This window comes from Psittacula echo (assembly GCF_963264785.1).
Source record: "Psittacula echo genome assembly, chromosome: 1".
NCBI classification, from domain to species: domain Eukaryota; kingdom Metazoa; phylum Chordata; class Aves; order Psittaciformes; family Psittacidae; genus Psittacula; species Psittacula echo.
Genome location: NC_137735.1, coordinates 135451039 through 135473457, shown reverse-complemented (window position 1 = coordinate 135473457; position 22419 = coordinate 135451039). Strand labels below are relative to the sequence as shown.

The 22419-nt window shown below is 39.3% G+C and overlaps 2 protein-coding genes across 3 annotated transcripts in view; one reads left to right on the top strand and one right to left on the bottom strand.

Annotated features, from left to right (window-relative positions):
• Positions 1-5911, bottom strand: part of FAM185A (family with sequence similarity 185 member A) — a 37202-nt gene extending 31291 nt beyond the window's left edge. For both annotated transcript variants that reach the window (XM_080639270.1, XM_080639271.1), the window contains exons 1-2: positions 5457-5911; positions 2190-2299 (exon numbers count right to left, since the gene is read on the bottom strand). In XM_080639270.1, the coding sequence (XP_080495396.1) occupies positions 2190-2299; positions 5457-5850 (504 nt within the window). In that variant the 5' untranslated portion in view covers positions 5851-5911. The remainder of the gene's footprint in view (positions 1-2189; positions 2300-5456) is intronic.
• A 7941-nt stretch (positions 5912-13852) lies between these two features.
• CCDC146 (coiled-coil domain containing 146) overlaps positions 13853-22419 on the top strand; it is a gene marked incomplete at both ends in the record, with an annotated part of 68087 nt that continues 59520 nt past the window's right edge. The window contains one exon of the mRNA XM_080610244.1: positions 13853-14011. Within this exon, the coding sequence (XP_080466370.1) occupies positions 13853-14011 (159 nt within the window). The remainder of the gene's footprint in view (positions 14012-22419) is intronic.

Sequence of the window (22419 nt, the reverse complement as noted above, 5' to 3'; positions counted from 1 at the left end):
ATACTCATCTTTTCTGTTCTATTGCTAGCATGCATGATTAAGGAAAGTGGATGTCAATTTTTTAGGTCTTTTGTAAGGACACCAGACCCCAAAATCAAGTTTTTAATTACAAGTTACACAAACAACTTTGTGGCAAGTTAAAAGAATCAGCAGCTGTGAAGCTGTTTGCTGGTGCTCTTTAAATAAAAAAATCTGGTCATGTAGGGACTATTCAAGTCACTGACCAATGACCTTTTGCTCTCCACAATAAAGTCTCCTGCTTTGCTAGTCAATGAAGTTTGTGGACAGCACGACAGCAAAACAACATTAAACAGCTCTTTAACGCATCCAGGGGAGGGCAGTATCACTCAGTTTGCTCAGTAAGCACATTCCCTAAGGAAAAACGAGCTTTTGTGCTGCATTATGGCATCTAGTTAGTAAGGTTTTCAGCAGCTTTGGAAAAAAAAAAAAAAAACACAACACCAAACAAAGGGTTAATAATTCTGCTTCTCTGATAATACAGAGTATAATTCTTGAACCTATATTAGAAGAAATGAGTTACAGTTGCTTTACTAGAACTATAGTACTTAATAACATTAGACTAAAAGCTGGTTTTATGGCTGAGAGATACTGTAACGCTCCCAACCTAAAAGAACTATTCGGGTTAAAAAAAGCCAAAGCCTGATAATCTATCAAAGCTTTGTTTTGCTTCCTAGGACCAGGCCATTCCTGTCATCTGAGGCTTAAGGGAACAAAGAAGCCTTCTGTGGTCACCAGCAAAGTGGACACACTGAGGTGCACGCACATGGGAAGGATCGTCTTTTACACTTGTAGTTTTCCTGACATTTTTGTGAACTGAGGAAGGCTCAAAACTGATAGAGGTAAAAAAGCAACACCAAGCTCCTCTAGTGGAGTACTACAGAGGAGTTGATCTCAAAAGCCCCAAACTGGTGACTTTACAGGCTTCTTTTCAGTTTATTGTTTCATTGCTACTTGAAGTCTCAAGGAAAATAGAACTTTTTCATTTTTAAAACTCAACATTTTTCATACCTCATACTGTCTATGAGAAAAGATGCCCACAAAATTAGTTGTCTTTCCTCAAAATCCTCTTTTTCCATGACATCACAAAAAAAAAAAGAAAATCTTGACAATTGTGATGGCATGCTGTCACTGGCCAAAACTACCTTGTCTTCTCATATTATGTAATTTCTCATGTACTGCTGCTTGCTATTATTATATAACAGAGCCATTTTTAACCAGTTTTAGACAGCAGTAACACATATAGTACTATTAACTCTTTGTTAGATGTCAGTTACCTTTTTAAGAGTAAAATGGTCAGTTACACAGAACCTGGAGGATCCAAGTTATTTGTAGTTCACTGAAGTATGGATTAAACCTAGCTTTCTTGTATATTAAATCTCCCTTTAAATTCAGTTTCCCATATGCATGCTATAAAATCATCTCTTACACCATGGTAAAGAAAACATTAAAAGATTTTTCATATCTCAAAAAATAAATTAAACTTAGGAACTATACTATTTGAAAAGCTCATTTTTTATTTTTTTTTGTTTATACCCATTCCTGCAAGTACAATCCTAATTATTAAAGTAAATTTGATTCCAAACAGCACCTAAGTCAGATATACTTTGATTATTCCTACAAAAGCCTATGTCAGCAAAGCTTAAGTCTTAAACATTGAAAAAACAAGGTCATGACCATTATACGTACAGTATTTATCAGATATATTCCCATCAGGTATTTTGGACAGAATGTGTAACTTCTGATTGAAAATTAACCTAGGGTTTGTTAACAGCACTTACATATCAGAATTATTAAAAAAAAAACCCAACAAACAAACACACACAAAAAATAAATCACATACTGCAAAGTATGCAACTAGACAGGAAATCCCAATCTGTCTTCTTTTTTTGTTGAGGGGCAGGGGGACAAAGATTAGGCTTACTGCTGTCACTGTTTCCGCTGGCTTTGGTTATCATCAATGGTATCTGGACTTCTGACTGCACATTATTTTGTGTTAGTAACTTTGTGTTGTAATTGTATGCCATAAATAAAGGTGAGGTGCTATACACATAGTAACACTGAGAAATATCAGAGTACTTATCTCCAGAACAGGTATGTAAGTTTCTGTACTATATACCACCCACGATCCCTCTTTAAGCACTGGTGGAGTGCGGGAAGGCTCTTTGTACCTTTATTGACTGCAGGACACTAGTCCCCTTCTCCGTTTCTATTTTGCAGTTATCACATTCTAGCTTTTGAATCTTCACGCAGCCAGTCCCTGATGTTTTGATATCCAAATCTAGAATTAAAAAAAGCTTTATTAACAACAGAATAAGAATAATCAGATCTATTTAACATAGTACTTGATCATTTTATATAGTAACTACATATAGTAGGGAAAAAAAAGCAGCTTCTTTGTTACTAAAGAACCTTCTTGTGAGGCTTGGCCACACAGTTTCAATTGCATGATCAACAATCAACATGGAAAATTTTATAAGCCTGTGTATAGCCATCTACCTTGAAGAGAAAACATTAACAGGCAGCACAGTGATTGTAACCTCTAGCAAGGAATCAGCAGGGTGTAGTCCTTCAGTGTAGTTTTCTTTTCCTTATTAATCTACTCCCAAACTCCACCTCATAGCTACCCCAGTCACCAATTTTATTAGCAACTCTACAGAGACATTTGGGTATCCTGACATGGGGTTTGGGGTGGAAAGGCTGGCAATTTGTTTGAGGCCACACAGAGTAATAAGATTCAACAGCACAAATACATAGGTCTGGTTTTAGACCTATGCTGCTTCAACAAGCAAGCAGTCTAACACAAAACCAGGTGTATAAGTGTTTGCATGTGTCATTTTTCCCTAGGCTTCTGGAAGGCCTGACTTATCCCTGGCATGAAGAAGCATGTTTGTCTCTTGTCTGAATCAGCTCACTTTATTACTGTTCATAGGCACTCACAAAAACAAGTCACTAGGTCCTGTAGATAACTCTTATCAAGTGAATAATTTATGGGCTCATAGTGCTTCACACAGGAGAAGCAAAAGCATTTTTCTGCCACTAAGGATCACCCCTAAGTTTAAAGAACGAGGCAGAAGTTTGAGAATGTGCAGTTTGGGGATTCTGACTATATCAGTAATCATTTATAGTAATGATCACCATAACAACTGGCACAAAGTAAAGGCAGGAGAGGAAACAAGTGCTTTTGCTCTTCTAAGGATAAAAGGTAGAAAGAAGAAAAGTGTTTGCTGAAAGACATGTAACTGAAGGACTAACAGATAGTGAGCTTGTTACTCGCTAAAGAAAAGGAGATTATCTGGCAAAGAAACCTTTATTTAAGCACCTGTGAGTCTTTCTTTCACCTCCACTATCTGCCAATGTGACCAGAAATATGAGAAAAATGAGAGTATGTATAACAATCTCTGCTCCAACAAGATTCCCCAAGGCAGCCCCATGACACATTGGAGGCTGAAGATCAATACTGTCACGCGGCTGCTCAGGACAGATGCTGGAACCTCAACAGCAGCAGTTTGCAGACCATGAAGATGAGAGACTGAGAGCTCCAATTAACAACAAAGGGAAGGTTTGCCACCTGACAAGCCAGGAGAATCCAAGAGGCAGAGGTAAAACACATTCATTTTTGCTGCTAAAGTGATGCCTTATTACCACAGTAAGCTACGACATTAAATTTAAAGGATGCAGACTGCGTTCGAAGGTAACAATTCCCTAAGAAAGAGGCCTAGAAGAGGTGGACTTCGGATAAGCAGGTTTTCTGGAACGGTGTTTTATCTGCAGATACTATTTTTATATTTTTATTTTATTTTATATTTTTATCTTTTTATTTTTATCTTAGCCTCTTCACAGAAGACTTCCAAGAGAGATGACAATACTGGGGACTATTAAGTCCACAAAAGTTTTTTAAACCGAGGTGTTAATCAAACAATACGTTTCTTACATTTAAGTAAACTAAGATACTGAAACTAAGATAAGCTGAAAACAGTTGACAGCCAAGAAAAAACTGAGATGAAATATCACTTATGTTAGTCCTGCTCTTACTCTTCCCTGAGCATCTGTTTATGACAGCTGGAGACAGGACAGTGGGCTAGCTGGAGGCATGGTGTTGTAAATTAAGTTAGATGAAATCTTTTAACTGTATGTCTGAGTAGCTTTGCTTAGCATGAGTAAAGTTGCTGGAGCCTTAGGCCACAAGCCTCAAACAACTGAACTTCTCTTGAACTGTTGCTTGGTTAGGTGAAGGGAGGCCCTGAGGCCAGTACAAAGTGGAAGATAAGGAAGCCACTATCAGCAGAAGATGCAACCCCCATTCAGATAAGGAACAGGTAGAGACCAGTCTGGAGAAAGGAACAAGAAGACCCCAGATCAAAGGTCACCACTGGACCAAGAGGTGTGTGCAAGGCACACGAAGAGCATATGAACAAGGGGTGCACAGACTGTACACTGGGTGCAAAGGCCCAGGCATTTCCAGGGGAGGGGAAAGCAAGTGAACATAAAAGGTGCAGAATGTCTTCAATGTAAAGCTTTGAAAACATGGTAACCAAGAGAACACCATGCTCTAGAAAAGTCATGGATAACATTGATGAAACATGAGTAGAATGAGATCAGTCACTATTTCTCATATCACAACTGCAGCAGAGCATCGAATGAAACAAAAGCAGCAATCGTGGACAACCACATGAAGTAAACCAAAGGATCTCTTTTTTCCAGCATCATCTGTTTGTTTCCACATCAATGACTAAACACAAGTACCTCTGGGTCAAGTGTTTCCTAAAGCTCTGCTCAGAAGGGCATTGTCCTAGCAAGCTTGCCCTTTTCCTTCTCTAAACTTAAGAGCCACTGTCAGTCCAGCATAGCTGTTCATTGGTTTCAGGCACTACAGCTGCTCTCCCAAATTGTTTATTGGTTCCATACCAGAAACCCTACGCAGATTTTTACCCTGTGCACAAAAACATAATGCAAGACTTATACTAGACAAGGCAGCCCTTCCTGTCAGTTCATCTGTATTGCTGCCTTCCAGGCTTTTTTGATGCCTGTGGCTGATCACTCAGACTAACAACCACTACCAGAGCTGGTAGATCCAACAACCCTGCTGAGTACAGGCCCCGAACGGCAGATGTCAGAGCAAAAATAAAAGTGTGTTGTAACTACCACTTCATGGCAGAAGTTTCAGCTTTAACAATTGCTGACAAAAACGTCAACAACAAATTATATACCTAAACACCTAAGAAGTCAGGAAACACAGGAAAAAAGGGACGTTTTGAACCTCCTTACTTGGAGGGGGCATGATGCCATTGCGGAATATCGCTGCCAAGACCGCTTCCAGCCTCCACCGGAGGAAGGAACGAAGGGATCCCGTCTGCCCCTGGGCTCTGTGGGCCATCACGCCCGCATGAGGCCCGGCAGCCAGCGCCCAGCCGCTTCTCCAGCCCCGCTTTACCCACCGAACTTCACGGGTGTCCTCACGTCCACGGCGGCCTTGCTGTCCAGGCCCTCCGCCACGATCGCCATCTGCTCCAGCGCCTCGTCGTACTCCACCCGGACGCGGTCCTGCTCCCGGACGCGGGGCGGGGGGCTGCCGCCGGCGCCGCTGACAGTCACCAGCACGCGGTCCGCGTCCGGGTAGCGCTGCGGGTCCAGCGGGCGGACGCTCACCTGGCAGGGCAACCGCACCCGCAGCCGACCCCGCGGGCTCACCGACAGCGCCCACTCCTGAAGAGGTGTGCGGCCGCCGGCCTCGGCGGAGCCGCTGCAACCGCGGCGGGGGACGGGCGGCCCACAGCATCCGCCCGCCGCCCGCAGCGCCAGGGATGCCCAGTGCGGGGCCAGCGCCCTCATCCCGCCCGGCGGGACCCAGGCCTCGAACCAGAGTACCCTGAAACGGGAAAGCAGCAGCTCCTTACAGCGGACAGGCGTTACCCCAGAGGGGTCTGGTCACGTGACAAACATTAACCCCACCCGGTCACGCAGCGGACCCTGGGAGTCGTAGTTCGCCAGCGCGGAACGACCTCATCCTCCTCTCGCCGAAGGCGGAGCGTTTCCGCGGTCGGCTTCTATTGGGCAGCGGGACGTGATGCTAGAGCCAATCAGAAGCGAGGGAGAGGGCCGAAGGCGGTTGAGATAGGCTGACGTAGGCGAGCCGCTGTCGCTATGGGAACGAAGGACGCTGCTAGTCGCGGCGGGTAACGGCAGCAGGCCGCGCAGGTAGGGACCTGCGGCGGGGTCGGCGCTGGGGCTGCGCTGCCCGGAGGGTCTTGCTGCTGCCGGGGCCGGGAAAGGCAAAACCGCAGCACCAATGTAGAGGCGGGAAGCGAGGCCAGCGGCGCCGCCTCAGTCTGGTTTGAGGAAACTCGGGAGGGCCGGGGCCCACTCTTCCCGAGGGGCCGGGAGTCTTCACCCTCGCGGACCCGAGGTGGTGCCCTGTCTTGTGTGAGAAGACGAGGTGCCTCAGGGCATGCGGGCCGTGACACCCTCGGGCTGGTCGTGGTGCGGCCTGGTGTTGATTTCCAATGGAGGAACCGTGCTGGTTGGGCTTCAGCCCGCTCAGCTACCTGAGAAGGAGCAGCCTCAGGATTTAACAGCTGCAGAGAGAAAGCAGGGAAAAGGGAGGAATGGGAAGGGGGAAATGGCATGGCTTTGGGTGACAGCCTGGTCTTTGTTATGCTGAAGCCTAGAGTGAGACGCCATGTGTTGAAATGCCCTCGGTCAGAGGATGAAGCAGCGGTTTGGCAGATGTGCTGGAAAAAGTTTTTTTCCGAAGTGGTACTGCGGCTCTTCAAACTTGCTCTCTGTCAGGATGGCTTGATTAATGTGTTATTTACTGTGACTGCTTTTCAGCAGCCTAGCAGTTGTAAAGTCAGCCAAATACATATCTTCCTGAGTTCTGTATAAATATATCATAAGACAATTTCCTTACAGGGTTAACAAATGAGTTGGAAACTACCTAATTCAGTTTAAAAAACTTTTATGGACTTTATAGCCCCCAATATTGTCATATAATAATTAATAAAAGATGAGGGGGGAATGTGGGCATAATGATGTAAAGTCAGAGGCTGCATTCTTGTCATGGATGTAGTTTACTGCCAAAAATGAGTGTAACATGCACAGAAGGGTGCATTGTCTCAGCTAAATTGCAACACAAGAAATAATGAAATCTAGGGCTGTTACTTTATTGATTTGCTCACTGTTGCACTCCATGTGTTGTTTTTCTTCTTTTCCAAAAATAACCATGCAAGCCATGCAATATAATAATTGCTCATCAACCTCTTTTCATCACATTAGCCTTGTTTCCATTTTTAGCACTGTCTGGCATTGATTATTTATGAATCTGCAATGAGGTCTGAGTGTCCAAGAGGAAAGAAGATGGCCCTGGCTTTTTGGTCTGCCTGTAATTTTCACTGTGTAAAGTTTAATTAAGATTCACTAAAGCTCTTCAAGTTAAACTATTTCATTGGTTTACATATTCAATCTTAACAAGCATTAAATGAAACACAAAATAGGGCCAGCCTGCCACATGATAGTTTAGTATAGAAAGATGAATTCTAGAAAGACAAAAACGCACCAAGAAATATCTTGGGAGATGACGGGATAGAAGTTCATTTTTCCCAAGTCTTTAGAAATAGTCCATTTGGGGAAAACAATACAAAATTCTCACTCTTCAGAATAAATACTAAATTTAAATGTTCAATAATTTTCAAGGAAACAGCTCCAGACCTGTAAGTGTGGTGCAATGTGCTGAAATTCCACTAGATGACAGCCAATTCAACAAATAACTCTGTTAACCAACTGTTGAAAGGAATCCTGTCTTCGGTTAAGTGGAGCTGACCACTGCCAGCCCTTTTTCCCTCAAGTCAGTGATGCTGTTCCTTATCATCCTCTCCTACCTTGTCTTAAACGTTAGTGCTGTTTTCCCACTGCCCCCTTTTCCTCCGGCATCTTGTTATTTGAAGCTCCTGGTGTAGGCAGAGGTTTATCAGATTGGGCTCTGTACCATGCTATGCACTGTCTTAAATATTGTCAAGTTTTGCATAATTAGGAACTTTGATTAAGAAATCATTCAAAGATGCTTAAGCCTTAGCTAGTATTTATTTTACAGTTTTGTGTTGTTTGGTTGTTTTTTTTCCCCATTACATACAGTCTAAGCATACTTATATGGCTAAAAATACTGAAGAAAACAGATTAAAAGTAATTGCTAGGAAGATGTTATTCTTTCTCCATACATATGAAGTCTCATGTTTTTAATATTTTACTTATGCCATCTATATTTTGGCTGTAATATTGATTCAGTTTTGTCTTCATACTCTTGACTGAATTCCAGCTGGTATGGCACGTGGCATAGTGCAATAGTAAATGAGACTTCTTTTCATCTTTGATATCCTGACTTGTCGCTTGCAGGAGAAGAAAGCTATAGCAAATTTATAATTGAAGATTTCAAGATGCCTGTGTGATTTCGTGTTAGCCATTTTGCCAGATATTTACTTACAGTGTTGCTGTATGACAAAGAATAATCTGTATTTCATGTAAAAGATAACAAAAACTAGACCTTATAAAGCGTTACAAAGTAATTTTAAAGCCAAAGCATTACTAGAGGCATTTTAAGGCTAAAGTAAGAGAGAGATTTCAAGGGAAGAGGAATTAAATAAAAAGTACATACAATAAAGGCTGTAGGGGGAATAACTTTTTCTAACCTTTACATTTGGAATCAGTCATAGAATAAGATCAATGCTTCAGGTACCCACAGGGTATGAACTTAGACTGCCTGAGCAGGATTAAGTTCATCCATTTGCTGTAATTGCAATGAAGAAATAATGTGGCTTCATTGCTCAGGAAAATAGGGCAACCCTGCAGGAGTGTTCTTACTGGTGTTACACCCATGGTGAGGCTCCTACCCGCAGATGCAAGACCACCTCTTTTCAAGTTAACATCTAGCATTTGGGCAAGGTTCATCATACCCAATGTATCCATATTGCTCCCTATCGTAAGGCTTAAGAATTTTGTAGCCAGAATATTTTTTCCAAGTTTATTAAAGATTGCCGTGTGATTCTATTACAAAATATTTGTATTATTTTAGTTTATTTGTATTTTGTCATTTGTATTTTTTTCAGTGATATATTTCTGAGCTGTTTCCTTGAGCCTCCTTAGTTTTCAAGACTTGTCCAGATTTCAGTGAGTAGGCAGAGTGAGTTTTGTTTGTTTTCCCCTCAGCGTTTCAGTGTGTATGTAGTGATGGTAACCATTTCTTCTCAGGAATGGCAGAGGGAGGTAGTCTCCAAAGCATACAATGGTTTGGAATTTGGGGATTTTTTTTGTTTGTCATGCTACCAGAAATTTTCTGAGGAAATGAAGTTCCTCATAGAAACCACATGAAAAGGGAAGTGGCAAATCTTAACATTCAAATTCTCCCTATCTTAGCCATATCTAATTAGAACTCCAGCAGATAAATCTCTGTGTGGCTCAGGGTGATTCCATCCCAAATAACAGAGACTTGGAAAAAACAGGAAACAATGGAACTTATAACAGAAATTGTTAAGCAGTTAAGGTATGTGGTGTGCTTTCGACTCCCATAAGTAGTTGTCTGTGAGGCTGTACAGTCTAATCAAACAATCCATTCTGAATTACATGCATATTTTAATGCCCTATTGTCCATGATATCATTTTAATTTTAATGATCATTTAATGTTGGCAAAGCTTTGTCATTTAAAGATACATCCCTTCATGCTGAAGCACAGGCATTGGCCAGTTAAAACAGAAGGTCTGCTGCTTTACAAGACTGTAAGCTTTAATTTTAGGAAACAAAATTTAGAGGATGAAAAGAACATCACTATGTGATTGAATAAATCCATGGTACTCCTATGTTATTAATATTGTCTGTCTTGTCTCTTCCCTTCTTGAAGAGGATCAGTAGAATTGTAAATGTTTTGGAGACAGATGATAATGACAATGGAAGGCAGAGAAGGGGTTTCATGCCAGTGACAGCAGGTAGATTGGCTTCTTTAGCCTAAAAAAGGATTAGCAAATGAAGATACAATGTTAGAAAGAAAAACAGTGACATAGAAAGGCTGTGATTATTCAGTGACCTATCCAGTAAAAGAGCTAGGTGGCATTAAGGAGACCGATTCAAAACAAACTGAAAGCACTGGTTACTCATGTTGCGCAGAAGATGAAAATTTCCATTCCCCAGGATTTTGCAGGTACTGATAATTTTGCCTGAGTTCAAGGGGAGAGGGTATGAGTTCAGAGAAACTTCAGCACAATGTGACTGGTGGATTCTTCTGTCCCTTCTTAGGCATTCAGTGTTGGCTGGAAGTATGCAAAGCTAGATCAGCTTTTGGTCTGACTAGATACTGCCATTCTGATGTTCCAACTACATTACATAATTTTTCTAACTAATTCAGTCTGAAATGCTAAGTCGGTTGTCTTGTTTTCAGAGTGATTTTGGGGTTTGTTTTGTTGTCTGTTTTTTTTTAAGATTTATGCGCAGGAGGGGATAGCATGAAGTTGTAGATAAATATCCTGAGGTTTAGACTGGATATTAGGGAAATTTTCTTTACCTAAAGGGTTGTCAAGCATTGGAACAAGCTGCCCAGAGAAATGGTTGAACCAACATCCCTGGAGGCATTTAAAAGACATGTAGATGTGGTGCTTAGGGACATGGTTCAGTGGTGGACTTGGTAGTGCTGGGTTATAATTATAAATTTAAAATTATGCATGATGCTGGTTATTATTAATAATTATGCATTAATTATTGCATAATTAATACATAAGACAATATTTACATAAATATGCATTAATTATTATTAATGCATATGCTGGGTGATTAATCATAAAATTAATACTTTTGTCTCACCTTAAGTAGTCTGGTTGATGCAGCTTCATACGTGGACCTGCATCTCTTCTTGATCAGAATGAAATCTTACTATGTTTTACATCTGTCACCTGGAAAGAGTCATTGCAGCTTACTGTCACCTATGTGAATTCTGCACTGACTTGTGTATGAATATTACTGTTAGCTAGAGAGAAACTGAAGGAAAGTTGCTGGCATTAGTCTTGGGAAGCTGAGTTCAGACTTTTATTATTACTGCTGTCCTGAAGCTGTTTCACAAGACAGTTCTCAGCCTGAATTGATACAGGTTCCAAAATAGACTTGTAATTCTCTTCTATTGCAATTCTGTGTTGGATCAAGGCTGTTATTCTCAGTTCTACAGTTTGAAAACATTCATCTTTGTTCTGAAAACTTAGAAATCCTACCAACTTTCATTTCTATTCAAATTAGACTATCAGATACTGCAGAAATACAAATTTTCACATTTGCTTTTTGAAATTTATGTATCCAATTTTGTGTAAGCTGAATTTTTAATCTAATTATGTAGTAGGTAATTGAAGAATATATTTTGTTACAGCCTATCCCCTTCCCTCTTAAAAAGGAGCTGAGACTAGTGCTTATCACACTAGCTAAGGCTAACTGCTTTCCTCTGTCTCAGTTGTCTACAGTTGTGTCTTCACATAATATTATAAACTTTCTGGATTCAGAAGATTGTTTTTGTTTTCTCCCTGTGCAGCAAATTAGAATCTTGGTGAGGACTATTTCATACTACTCTACTGTGAGGAAGTGTATTTTTTGACTGGTGTGAACTGTATGTTTCACATACAAGTGTTGACAAAAATGCCTACACCCATGAAGCTCCTGGTGTTCGGCATTGTTCTGCTTAGAGTTTCTGCCACTGTGCTTTCCCTCCATTTGAATTCTTCCAATATGTTTAGAGGAACAAATAAAGTAGCAGCAGCAGCCATAAACATAAAATGCATATGCTAAAATATTCAGTAGTTCTTTATAGATGAAAAATAGCTCTCTATTGATAAATGTGTATACATGTTTATGTACAGTATTTCAGAGTTTATTTCTTGGCCTCTGTGATGTTTACAGTTGTTTCACAATATTTTGACTCTTCCAAGAGGGATCATGAAATTGCTTTTTTTTTCCATAAGCAAGTACAGCCGCTGAAATCTCTCCAAAAGTCAAAATGTTCCCAAAGGAACTCCAAACAGCAGTGAAGAAAGTCATAAACTTGCCCATTAAAGTTTCATTACCTTTATAGACAAGTGACTTTTCAAAAGGTGGATACATACAACACAGTATTTTTGTATCTATTTTCTCACAACAATTATAACAAGAAATTATGTTTTTCTTAACTGTCAGCTTTCTGGCTTTGGAATGCAAAATTATTGTTTCTTTGGAGAAATCTGGTATATACTACTGAAATAGTCTCAAAATTTCTTTTCAATTTTATTACGGTTGTAATTTTGTTTGTCCTTGGTTTATAATAGCTCTCTTTTAAAAGAGGAACGTCTCCCATATGTTGTGCAAAAGGCTGAATTGGAACTAGATGATCTTAAGGTCCTTTCCAACCCTAACCATTCTATGATTCTGTGACATACAGACTGACAAACTTGAGGTGGGTTCTGCAACTTTGGATTTTATAATGATTTTTGTCCTACAGCAGAATACAATGTTCTCTGTATGATAGTTATTGTGCATAATAATTAATCTAGAAAGACCTGCTGGCGTCAGGTGAACGCTTGCAGAAGTTGGCAGTCTTTCTCCCAGAATTTTGGACTAAAATACTGTGATACTGATTTTTCCATTAATTTCACATACAGTCAACTTCAGTGAACATGTGCAGGAATTCTTAAATTCCTCCATGTACGCTCCATCTCCACTTTCTGCTGTGTTTGCTCTACAAATGCTGTACGGCTCCCCTGCCTTGCTATGTCATGGCAAGGTTTCTGTGTGCTTCAGAAGTCCTCCTTCCCTGTCTTCCCTCTGTAAGATGCTTACTGTCTTTAGTCATCCCATATCACTTATATCTTTCTCCTGTAATGTTTTTTGCCTTGTTTCACAATGCATTCATGCAAAAGGTCAGTATTTTAAACTCTTTGAATATACAAAACTCTTAAGATACCATTATGACAGAAGACCTTTTTGTCAGAATATTTTTTTTTCCAGTATTTTTCTGCCTCCTCAGATTTTATATTATATTTTTGCATTTTGTATGGTTTCGGGGTTTATTTGTTGGGTTTGGTTTTGTCATTTGGTGGGATTTTTTTGACTATGGCTGTGTAATCACTTGCAAACATGAATAACTGTAATGATATTACTCACAAAAGTTGGACCTGTTCTTGTCTTCAATGTCTCTATGTTCTGTGAAGGAGTTCCTTTTCCATGTAATTACCCCCTGCAACATCAAGGGACACCATGAAGTGTGGGCTTATGTTGGATGGAGAGGGAAGGGGGGAACAGGTTTTATGGAAATGACAGAGAAAACTTCATGGTGGTTATAACTAGAGGAGTCCCATCCACTTGGAGTTTTCCTTTATAAGGACCCGTCTGAGAGCAGTGGCTGGGCTGTTTGGTTTAGCAGATTTTCAAAACTTAGTTGGTCAAATCCCTAAGCAAGTCAATTTAGTTTTGAAGTTAGCTCTGCTCTGAGTAGAAGACTGTGCTAGGTGACCCCAGAGGCCTTTTCCAGCCTAAACCTATTATTCAGTTGCTGTTCTTTAAGAAATACTATTTTACGTGTTGTCTAGCATTTATGTGACAGTAACATAGCCAACTATTAGAGGATTTTAAAAAACACTCAAGCTATAGAGTGGTAGTGCAGCCTCTTACAAGTCTTTCATGAAGCCGTAACTGTAGACCCACCTAGTTTGCTCATGTTGTGACTCTTGTTGTTGAACATGGGTCTCACATGTCAATTTTGTGTTCTTTACACATTTATATATATATCCTAGGATATAATCAACTGTATTTTGCTGGTTTTGTTACTTCCTAGAACTTCAAATGATGAGTGAGGCTGGAGAAGAAAGTTCCAGTTCCAGTTCCAGTGACACGGAATCAGCAATCAAGGAGCAATCCATCTGTGGTATAGTTCCAACAGTTTATAGCCAAGATGAGGGATCCACTGATGTAACAGCAAGTCCTGCATTTCAGTGTTTAGATGAGGTACCATATACCCCAGCTTTCTCTATCTATAACTGCGAATAGTGTCCAAATCAATTAATCTAAAATGTGTATTTTGGTGTTAGTAATTGCAGGTTGTTATCATCGTCTCCCTGTAGCTTCCCTATCTCTTCTCTGATTTTTCTTTTTTCTAAACGGTAAGAACGTTTTGTGAAGCAGAAACATACATGGGGCGTATTCTTGTTGGGGATGGTGTGCTGAAAAGATAGCCATGTTGGTTTTCAGTGATTGTGGCCTTAAGGGGAATAAGAACAGAGAGGCCTTGGTTTTGTGGTATTCTAGCTCAAGAGGTAATTGCATCATGATTTGTAGAAAGACTCAATAGCTGCAAGAAAAATCCATGGTAAGTGGCTCTTGAGGCATTAACTGATGATGTTAGAAGGACCCTTTTGGAGCTCAGTTCCTTTTGAAGAATTTTCTATGTTAAGGGAACTTCTAGAATACTAAAAATATTTTAGAATTTAAGATGTCAAATACATATCAAATGAAATCATTAGCAATGTAGTGCCAGAAGAGACAGTAGGAGATCATCTAATCCAAAATTTACACTGAAGTAGATTCTCTGCAGATACTTGTCTAATTTGTTCTTTAAAACCTTAACTGATGGAGACAGCTCTTTGGGTATCCTTTTCCAGCTTTTCATCAAAGCTCAAGTTTTAAAAGTTTTTCCTGAATCCCAGTTTAAATTTCCTTTGGAGTGAATAATGCAGCTTTCTTCTTGTGTTTCCCACGGTAACAATGGAGAGGAATCAAGTTCTGCCCTTTGTATAATAAAAATGTGCATCTCTCTTACATCCTAAACAGGCTTTGTTTATACTTCATGTTTTTCTTAAAATTCCTACTTCAAGTTGCTTTACCTTGGGCTCTTTCCAGCTTGGATCTGTCAGATCGGTTTGCTAAGCCCAGCTTTCTCTCTCCGCCTTAGACTTCAAGTCAGTAGAAAGGAAAGGGCAAGAGTTTATAGTGAAGAGGAAAATAGGACTGCCCCTTTCCTATCCTGCTATTGAATCATACTGAACATAGCATGAAGCTGCACAATCTCTCTCTAATCTCTTGTGCATTCAATATATGGGAGGGAGAGATTTTCAATTTCAATCCAATACCAGTATATGGTGAGTCCACAGCTTCCAGTATTGTTGTAGCGCAAAACCCCTTTCTTCTCAGTCCAAGGCAGCTGCAAAAGTCCAGGGCAGCTCAACTCTCAAAGAGGCTTGACCTCTCACCTTAAAGAAATCCTCGTGACTACTGAAAGTATGGAAGCTGTACTTTGGGAGTACTTTTATTTTCCAGCTACTCCCAATACTTCTGTAGATTTTCAGTTGTAGTAGAATATTTGTTATGTCAACAAGAAGCATATGCCTAATACAAGAAATCTTTATCCACCTACCCTTCCCCAAATAAAATAAAACTACATGATATAACATTCTATAATATATTCTACATTTCTGCTTTGTTTTCCTTATTTTTAATTAGTGAAACCTTTTTTTTTTTTTTAATATGCTTACCCTAGAAAATGATCAGTTCACTTGGCTGGGGTTTTTTTCCCCTCCAAAAAATCTTTCCAAAGAGGTTATTCTGCATGTCAAATTTAAGGCAAATTTATTCAACTCTGATAACATTGTAAGCCATTACTGGGAAATAGAAGGTAACCTTAGTATTAGATCTTGTTCCCAACTCAGGAAAAAAACATGCAGTGGAAAACCAAAGTAAGCAATTTGCATAGGATTCATAAAGGGGGTCTTCTGGTCATTTTATCAGTTTTTAAAATTGATAAAGTTTCTCATTCATTCTTACCATAGTTTTTAACTGTTCATACTTGTGCTTTATGGCTTTTCATTTGGCTTTTCATCACTTACGTCTCTTCTCTTTCACTGACATGTTTGCTTCCTTTGTTGAACTTTATACATAATTCAGAGATAAATATGTGGTTTTGGTCACTGTAGAGGTTCTTGCAGTGACCCTGGCTTTAGCTTCTTGGAATAGGTTTTAGAATTTTTCCACAGAAGCACAATTGTATCATATCATCTCTGGTTTACTAGCTGGTCATCTATGCCTGCCAGCAGCAAACCCTTATCAGAAGGAACACCTTTTGATATTATAAGACTTATTTCAGAACAGATCTATCCTTTCTAGCAGTAAACTTTCCAGTCAAACCAGTCTTGTTTTTCTCATGTAAACAGCAGGTAGTCAAACATATAAATAGCAAGAAGTCAAACATGCACTCTCTCTCTCCTTCATTTTTAATAACAAATAGTAACGTTGTTTAGCCATGGGGGTTAGGTAAAAATATGAAAAACTGGACAGAGGTTTGAACAAAAGCAACTCAGGTCATCATGACTTGTTTCTTCCTACCAAGTGTTTTTATTTATTGCCAGATTGGCATCAGCCTAACTCAGTACTTACACTGCTGTTGGTTAGAGGACTGTCATATATTCACAAAATGAACTTTCCACTTCTTTTAGCCTTTGCTGTTATGTCCTTGAAATAAAGACCTTTGCTCTAACACTTCTAATAGAATTTCTTGTGAGTCCTCATATCCTGTTTTCATCTTGTTAACACTTAGAAATAAATCAATCTGTATCATCTTAATAACTTTCATGGAAAGCTGCAGTCTACTACACGTGTGATGAAATAAATATATTACTTGGGTAAATGTTACATTAACATGCAATAAATTATGCTGGTTTTACTTTTAATTTAGTGCATTATAGACCACGTATCTGTAATTTAATTCTTAAAAGGCAGCAAAAAATGTGTTTAATTTTGTAATGTGCATTGTCTAAATTTCAAGAGCTATTTTATAAAACTAATATTTACTAGTAGCTAGCTTGAGCAAAATGGTCTGGATTTGTACTCATCCTTTGCATGCGAATTTATAGGGATTTTATAACAGGTGATAATATAATACATTTTTGTCGCGGAATGGACTCAGTCACTGATCAATGTGATCAGACAAAGCCATTTATTCTAGAAAACTAACTCTTTATATACTATTTCTTAAAGTTGTTTTCACTAACTTGGCACATTGTGATTGGATACATATCTGTGAGGCCCTTAACAACTAACATATAATTGGTTAAGCACAGGTGTGAGAACCTGACCTTCAAAGTTTTCCAACAGTCCTCAATTTAGCAACTCAGTAAATTCCAGCTCCTTCTTATCTTGCTGGGATTCTCACTCCCAGTGCCTCGCTCGCATCCTCCTTCACCTTTTGTTGTTCCTTGGTTCATGTCGAACTCCATGTAGGCACTTGCTGATCTGGGTATGTGGCTGTTCTTTGCCGGAAAATCATCCACATCTCCCCCTTTTTCTTTTTATACAAGCCAAACACGCTTTGTAGCACTCATAATCATTCATTGGATACATTAAAAATACACAGCAACAAAATCAAAATCATTAAAATGACAATAAACACCATTAGTCCATCTTTTACTAAAGCAACCAGTTGCCCCCAAGTGGTGTCCTGTAATCATTCATTTTTTTCTTCCTCTATCTCATTCTGCTCGAGGTATTCACCGTCAGCTCCTATAGCTGAGGCATCGGGTTCCTCCACTTGTCTGTCCAGCTCATGGCAAGGCTTGACAAACTTTGCGTGCTTGTAACGTAGCTATTATTAGAGGCTGTGATTTTGTGTATAAAACCACCTGTATTTACTAGCCAGTTGCTAATGAGAAACTATACCTTGTATCGTGTGGATTTGTTACTTGTAAAAGAGATGTTAGAGCATGCAAATTTGCAGCAGCTGCTAGAAAATGCTAAGGCAAAGGCTAGAAAGATTCTAATACGATGGTAGTGTTATAAAGCAGGTAATGGAACAAATTAAGAGGGTGGGAGAACTCCACTGGTAAAATTCTTTGGCTGGTTTCTTGCTGCCATCAGCATCTTCAACATGCTGCTGTAACCTGTAATAGTTACTCTGGTAATGTAAATCTGTGTGTGCTTTGCCACAGTAGCAACTTGTTACTGGATGAAGCAGGTGAAACTCTGCACTGACAACGAGGTACAAGAACTGAGGTTGACCAAATGCCTGCTGCCACAGTCAAGGGCAAGACTGGGTTGGCCTCTGTGTTTGCCACCAAGAAGAACCTTTAGCTCCGCTGTTGGCTGCAACCCAGCAGGCGTAGAGCGGTGGGGACACATGCCATGCCAGACCTTGATGTGAGGGGATGGCCTCCCCTGTTATCAGAGAGACATCCAGGAGAAAAATGGCAGACCCAGCAACCTGTGATTGGCCTATGTTGAAGAAATATGGAAACATGCTAAGATCTTACACATGGTGTATGAGGATGGGCAAGCCTTTTGGCTGGACAATTTATTAGGTGAATGGGGACTGACAGGTTGGCTGGTTGCTTTAGTAAAAGATGGACTAATGGTGTTTATTGTCATTTTAATGATTTTGATTTTGTTGCTGTGTATTTTTAATGTATCCAATGAATGATTATGAGTGCTACAAAGCGTGTTTGGCTTGTATAAAAAGAAAAAGGCAGAGATGTGGATGACTATCTGGCAAAGAACAGCCACATACCCAGATCAGCAAGTGCCTACATGGAGTTCGACATGAACCAAGGAACAACAAAAGGTGAAGGAGGATGCGAGCGAGGCACTGGGAGTGAGAATCCCAGCAAGATAAGAAGGAGCTGGAATTTACTGAGTTGCTAAATTGAGGACTGTTGGAAAACTTTGAAGGTCAGGTTCTCACACCTGTGCTTAACCAATTATATGTTAGTTGTTAAGGGCCTCACAGATATGTATCCAATCACAATGTGCCAAGTTAGTGAAAACAACTTTAAGAAATAGTATATAAAGAGTTAGTTTTCTAGAATAAATGGCTTTGTCTGATCACATTGATCAGTGACTGAGTCCATTCCGCGACACATTTTACCTCTACATTTATCCTTGTGTCATCCTTGTTACAACGCTACTATTGCACAGGACATACTGAAATTGTCATTTGAATAGAAAAAGCAACAGAACATGACATGAAACTGGGTTAAAAAATCAAAATGACAAGATTAAGCAGAATGAAAATAAAAAAGAACAATTAACAGATTATCTCCTGCCCACTCTCATCATTTTTGTCCTTCCCTGCAATGTATGGTAGTGGTTTTTTCCTCTGGACACTCAAGTTATTCTTCCCTTTCCTTCACATGATTTAGGCTTTCCCATCTTAATGGGAACATACATGACTAAAACAACAGTTGTATAATGATGCTGTTGATGCTTCATTTGTAATCTATTACAGTCTTCAAATCCTTTTCTGTTGTTTAATTTTTGTTTTGCTACCCAAATCACAATCCCAGACACAAAAAGACCCCTACTCTATACATCTTTCCAACTTGATAGTGAATCATTCACAGCTACACTCCAGGCAGTTTTCAATCCACTTCATCTTTGCAAAATTTTAAAGATTTGATGAAGTTGGTGACTTGCTCACAAAATCTGCTCATTCATCTTTTTGATTCTAGAGATTATCCAAAAACTAGTATGCTTCAGGATTTATTTTTTTTTTTCAGCTAGAAAGAGTAATCATTCACGGAGCCTAGTATCTTTTAATACTGTATGGCTAATTCTGCTTATTTATAAATTAGGTACAAGCTCTTCTTTCTGTGAAAAATGAAAAGGAGAAATTGAATGGTGGGAGGTCTTTTTTCAGTTAGTATTGGATTAGCAATTCTTGTTAGGCTTTACTCAAGACTGATGTCTCTGAGCTTCTCTATGCTGTGCTTTTTCCTTCTCTTCCTTTCGTTGGTATGTTCTTGGGTTAGAGAGTTAGTTGTAGTTCACTCAGATGTATACATCTATTTTTAATGCAATACCAGAAAAACGATTCTGCAACATTTATTTTGCTTGTCTTTGTGGTGGGTGCTATGAGGGAGATACTTATTCTGTAGTGTACTTGTGAATAAAAAGTGCTTTATTATTTACCATATTCAGTGAGACAGTACCTTGTTTGGAAGGTACTGCAATAATCTCTTTCTGCTAATGAACATCAGCTATTCGTGTGCTAAATTTAAACTTGCAAGAGAATAAATTCCTTTGGGAGATCTCTCTGATTTGCCTAGTGCAGACTGTCGCACTCTGTATCCTAGAAAGATAAAATGGACTGTGTTCCCTGTCTGATACCAGCAACTACAACTTCCATTTGCGCTGCTTTTTTGTGATGGAAATTGTCCCTATCATTCTACTTTTGCTTTTGCTGGCGTCCAAGCATCCTATTGCTACCATCCATCTGGAAGCAGAAAGAACTTTTCATTAATATTTTTCATTACTATTTCAAAAATTGGAGTCTTTCTGAGATTGATGAACTTCTTACTTCTGACAGCTGAAAAGATGTCAACCAAAATTCTGGTTCTACTGGAAACACAGAGCAAAGTCTCCATGTTTACCAAAAAATGAACAGTACAGTAACAGAGACTTCTCAAGCAAATGTTGCTTCTGCTGATCTGATGCTGATTCATGTGGATCTGCTAGCTGTAAGAGCTTTAAAGTCATGGAACGATGCATATCTTCAATGTTTGAATGTGGCTTAAGGGGGGGAAGGTACTTTTAATTTTTCCTTTTTTTCTCATTTGTGCTGGAGGAAAGAAAAGAAAGTCACATAATGGTTGGCCACAACTTTCAAATATAAATATTAAGAATCAGTATTTCATGTATTTCTTCAATGACATTCCAATGTCTAACAATGCCACTCTAGGAAATACAACCTTTCCCAAATTCTTTTTCTAACAAGTGGGTTTTTAATTCTCTCCTAACTTAGGTTAAATGGTAGGTGTAAGCAACTACCATTTTTAGAAACGTTGATACGTCTTTACACGAAAAATTTCCTAGAAAAGCTAGCTTGGCCTACTCAGGAATTTTATGGGGTTTATAAGAGCACCTATTTAATTTCTGTTCACCTACACATACTGTAGTGTGCTTTCAACTCTTATAAAGTATGTTATACTTTATATCTACTATATATTTTTGCATGGTAACCATAGCAGTGGATAATTTGTTTCAGTACCCTCCAAACATGTATATGCTCTATCAAAGTTGTAAAACTCTTAACACAGCTCTTGAATGCAAACAACATTTTCAAACTTAAGCTGATCCTGGCACACTCCACGTTACGTGCTTCAAAGGCTCCTGGCACAACAAAAAAGCTGTATAAATATATTGGCACAGAGAGCAAAGACAGATGTTGCCTCCACCTCCATCCGTAGGAATCTGACTGTTTATTCAATAAACCTTTTTAAGCTTTGTTTATATGGTCACTTGGGGAGTCTGCTAGGGATAATAATGTGTCTATAAACTAGAGAGCGGTTTTGCAGCAACTTTAAGCAAGCAAGCGATAGTTTGCATAGTGAACATTAAACTAATCGGTGGTCGTGATAGGAAAGTTGGTGCAATTGGTGGTAACACCTATAAAAAGCTGTAGAGGAGTGGAGTGAACTTACAGGTGCCTTTAAACAGCAGGAGTAGAAACAAAGCCAGTGTAATATGCTCTTCCTATTGAGGGATTCTTTTTACCACTTGCAGGTGACATTGTGAGGAAACAAGACCAGGAAGCTGTTGAATGTGTTCAGATTATTCTGAAAAGCATGTTTGAAGGCATTTATGTTGTATTCACTTATTCAAAAACACCTGTGTCCAAATACTAAATGAACAGAGACTTAAAGATCTGCATGAGAAAGGATCGTTATCGTTGGGTTTCGCAAATAGAGGTCAAGCTGCAGGGGTAGGCAGGGGAGCTTTTATACGCTATCCAAAGAAAGAAATGAGGATTTCTGTTTCTGAAAGTGGATCCTACTTCTCCATAAAAGTCATTGACTCCATGTAATCGCTTAAAACTGCGTAAAACACACTTTCTACTGTACAATTCTAAATGTTGGTCTGCTATTTCAGTAGAAGTGAAATATTAATTAGACTTAGAGTTTGTCTTGAATATTCTAACATAATTAGGTACTGGGAATATTTTTCCAGCTATTATTTTCCAAATAGAGTCTTCTTTTACTGAGTTTAGAAAGATTTGATGACCAATGAGGCTTTAATAAGACTGATTCATACCGTGTTCTCATGACTTGTGTGAGGGTTGGATTTGTCACATCATCTTAAACCATTGTTTTCTGTTTCTGATTCCCCTTGAGGGTGACAGCCAAATTAACTTCTGGCACAAGTATTATAACTCCCTAAACATTTCATTAAAGTTGTGAATGAAAGAGATCAGTTTAGTAGGTGGAATGTTTGCTTTTAGCAGGGCCTGTGGATGGTACCGCTCAGCCATTTGTCTTTGAAACTTATGTCAGTATCTTCAGGCCCATATATACCATATTATTTTTCTCTTATTTCCTGTAAAAAAAAACAAACCACAGAACACATTTATAAAAATATATTTAAAATCTCTTTCTTGG